Below are 3,532 nucleotides of genomic sequence, written 5' to 3'. Positions count from 1 at the left end.
GCTATGAGTGAGAAGAAAAGCAGGAATGTTTTTTAGAATTTCCAGAAACTACTTTATTTCTGTCATGCACCAAGATGCTCAAGAGTAGAGATATTGAAACAACCAGCTAAAGCAACCGAGAGATGTTATTTATTGGGAAACTCAAGAGGGCAGCTGTTGGGATGTAAAATGAGCTCTCTTTACATTCATCGACTCCCTCCTCTCCTCCCTTCCGCACCAGCTTTTGCTCAGTTCTGGATGGTGACAAAGCAAAGCTTTTACCTTCATCTTCTCTTAACCTATATCAGGCAGAAGAAAATGGTTTATGATTTAATTTTTTTTCTACAGCCAAGTCAGCTAGGTTTCTCATTTAAAAGCTGACTTCTTGGAACACCAGCAGCAATCCCTCTCTGCAGATAAAAAGAGCTTTCATACAAAATTAAGATGTAGTTTACAGTGTATTCTGTGGAATAACAGTAGGGGCTCAAAAAACACATTTGCTCACTGACTCCTGAAAAGAAAGATTTCATTGTAACTTATGCCATCAGCCTCTACCCAGTCTAGAGGTTTGATAAAAGCAAACACACCAAATAGCTTCAAACCAGTTGCACTAAATCATTTTCCAAGCAGGAGCTGAACTTAAGCAAAGACTGCAGAGAAGCAACCCAAATGCCTTTGCTACTGCTCATAAAACTTTGCCAGCAAAGTGACCTTAAGCAGTAATTCTGGCAAGATTTACAGCTGCAATTCAAAGTAAAACACAGTACTGCTTTGGAAAGTGAAGTGTTTGGGTCTTGGTTTTAATTTTGCCAGCGAAAAAAAAAAAAGAAAAGAAAAGGAGGCACTAGGAGTTATCTAGGTTTGGGAATCAGAGTAGACTCAGGAAAAGGTAGAAGAAAAAAGAGTGGGTTTGTTGCAGATTTCTCTTTCATGCCCAACTATACGAGGAGCCTGCAAGAGCCAGGTGGCTTCAGAGTAGAGAAACACAGGAAAATCTGGTCCAACATTATAATAATCCTATTTCCCTCTTTCTATAATGGCCTCCTTTCAGTATTTAAATATTTAGGGTAGGACAGCATAGCATAAGGAATATAAAATTATTAACCGTTCAAAATCAGGTCCTAAACATTTAGGTGCAGGTAACATTGGAATGTATCTCTCTGACACAAAAACACTCACTAAAGCTACGCAAAACCTTCCCACTGGTGTGAAGTGATGAGTTTCCACTGAATTAACAGGGTGTTGGAAGTGTTCTATAAGCAGTCAAAACAACCAAGCAAAAACCCCTGGAAACTACATCACACTTGCAGGACATACCTGTTCAGTAAACAGGTATTTCTTAAAAACAAATAGGTCCCGGAGAAGTCTTAAGAGATACCTCGTCTCCATCTACCTACCTCAAAGCAGAATCAATTCTGCTGTAACTGTTCCTGATAAAGCTTGGTTTAACATGCTTATAAACACTTCCGGAACTGGGGAATACACAGCCACCACCCAAGCAATCTATGCCAGTGCCAGACCATTATAAAGCTTTTTTCCTTAAAATCCAAACTAAATCTCATTTGTTCCTATTGCACTATTTCCTTCCTCTTTGCAGACAGAGTTTGTACATCCCATTTTCCCCCTCCCTCAGCCTTTTTTTCTCCTACCATAAACAGCCCCCGTTTTCTTTAACTTTCCCTGTCAAATCATGGTTTTGAGACCTCTAATGTTGTTCTCTCCAAGTGTTCTGCACTATTTCTGGTGCGATGTCCAAAACGGGATCCAGTGCTCTAGTTGTGCACAGTTACAGACTGACCATTTCCTACGGTCTTCTACTGTGAATCTAAAACCAACAACAACCCTCTCCTCCCTCTTGCCTCCAATTCCTGTTGCTACACAAACTGGTCTACCAAGCATGTAAGGAATATGCAATGCAAGCATCTGAACCACTCACCTGTTTTTGAGATGCGCTGCCAGGTCACATCGCTGCATGACTTCCTGACACACAGAAGAGAAGGGGCACAAAACAGCTAGCTTGTCTAACAGTTTATGAACAAGAATGCTGGATTTTTTGCAGAGTTTAAAATGCAGTCTTTTTCGATCCAGTGGGCAGAAATCCTTCTCCTGCAGAAAGTTCCTTAGGCACTTGTAGCAGAAAGTGTGTCCACAGGGAGTGTCCAATGGCTGCAACAAGGGCTGAAGGCAAATGTGGCAGACCAAGTCATCATCCACTTCGTTCTGGTAGTTGTAGAGGTGGTTCTCCCTTGTCCAGTGCTGCTGGCCACACTCAAAGCACAGAGGGTTCAAGGAGGCATTCTGCTCCACTGAAGCCATGTCGTCTCCTGTAGTCCCCATTGCAGAGCTAAGAAGGATGACAGATCCTCAAGATGGAGTTGCTCACGTAAAGCTCAGAGGGAAGCAACTTCTTCCAGGATGACTTAGCTCTTCAGTAAAGTGTCATTTTCTGCAACAAAAAAATAAGAATTATTCATTTTTCATTAATTATAGAAGTTCTTGTCAGAACTTTTGACTTCATCTGAGTTTACCAAAACACAACAGCTAGATGCATTAAAAGAATATCCCTATTTTGTGTAAATTTGTCACAGAACAGAGCAACAAAAAAAATCTATTAGTATTTTTCCTTTTACAACATAAAGGTTTTATGGCTTCCTAACAGCTGCTGCACTGCACAGTTTTCACCTGCAAGATGACCAGTTTGTGACAGCAAGGACACCGCATTATGCAATGTCACACTAGAAGTGTGCAATTAGCATCTAGTGAAAAAATACCCTATTGTGCACCAATGGCGATATGACCAGGTAATTAAATGTGTTCTTTACTATGAGATTATGATTTTAATCTGGTCCTTGTCTCTTTTTGGGATTTTGACTATTAATGTGTAACATTACATGTTAAAGTTCTAAATACATTGCATTAAAAATAACAGCAACAAACTGCTTACCCTGTTTGTTCCATTAGTAATATCGCATATATGTGACCACTTACCTTCAGGTTTTCACAGAAGGAGGGACTGATTCTATACAATATGCCACATTTGATTTAGTACAGAGACCCATAATAAAAATATGGAATAAACTAATCAAATGAAGCTACTGGTTCCTAACAACTAATCTATTTTACTTGTTATCTCACAAAATGACAACATACTCCATGTGACAATAATCATGTCAGTCAAAGGACTGTAGGTCTTTCACTGTGGGATTTATTTTCTAAACTTTGTAAGTTACTAAACTTTGCCCCTTTTAAAATACCTGTGTGGTCAGGAAACTGTGCAGCCACCATCTGCAATTTCAAACACTAAATCCTCACCCCTCCCAACCTTATTTACCTTCCTCTCCCTTACAAAATCACATTTCTTGAAACTCCTAACATAATGATTTAGAAAATGAAACAAGTTTTCCTCACATTCTTAAGAGACCTTCTCATTTGTTAGTTTTGGTGAATGTTCTCCTCAGTGGGGGATCAAAAAGAGAAATCTAATTTGAGCAATACTTACTTTGTGTCCAAGTTCTTTCTTGCAATTGAGCAAGCAACACTCATCACAGACACT

The 3,532-nt window shown here is 39.5% G+C and overlaps 1 protein-coding gene across 1 annotated transcript in view; it reads right to left on the bottom strand.

Moving 5' to 3' along the window:
- The window catches only part of LNX2 (ligand of numb-protein X 2), a 20,704-nt gene extending 18,388 nt beyond the window's left edge, over positions 1-2,316 (bottom strand). Inside the window, exon 1 of the mRNA XM_010015886.1 lies at positions 1,916-2,316. Coding sequence (XP_010014188.1) covers positions 1,916-2,316 — 401 coding nt within the window. The remainder of the gene's footprint in view (positions 1-1,915) is intronic.
- Positions 2,317-3,532: the final 1,216 nt, after the last annotated feature.

The sequence above is a fragment of the Nestor notabilis genome, unplaced genomic scaffold (assembly GCF_000696875.1).
Source record: "Nestor notabilis isolate BGI_N333 unplaced genomic scaffold, ASM69687v1 scaffold5326, whole genome shotgun sequence".
Classification (NCBI taxonomy): Eukaryota; Metazoa; Chordata; class Aves; order Psittaciformes; family Psittacidae; genus Nestor; species Nestor notabilis.
This window is presented reverse-complemented; position numbering and strand designations above follow the sequence as displayed.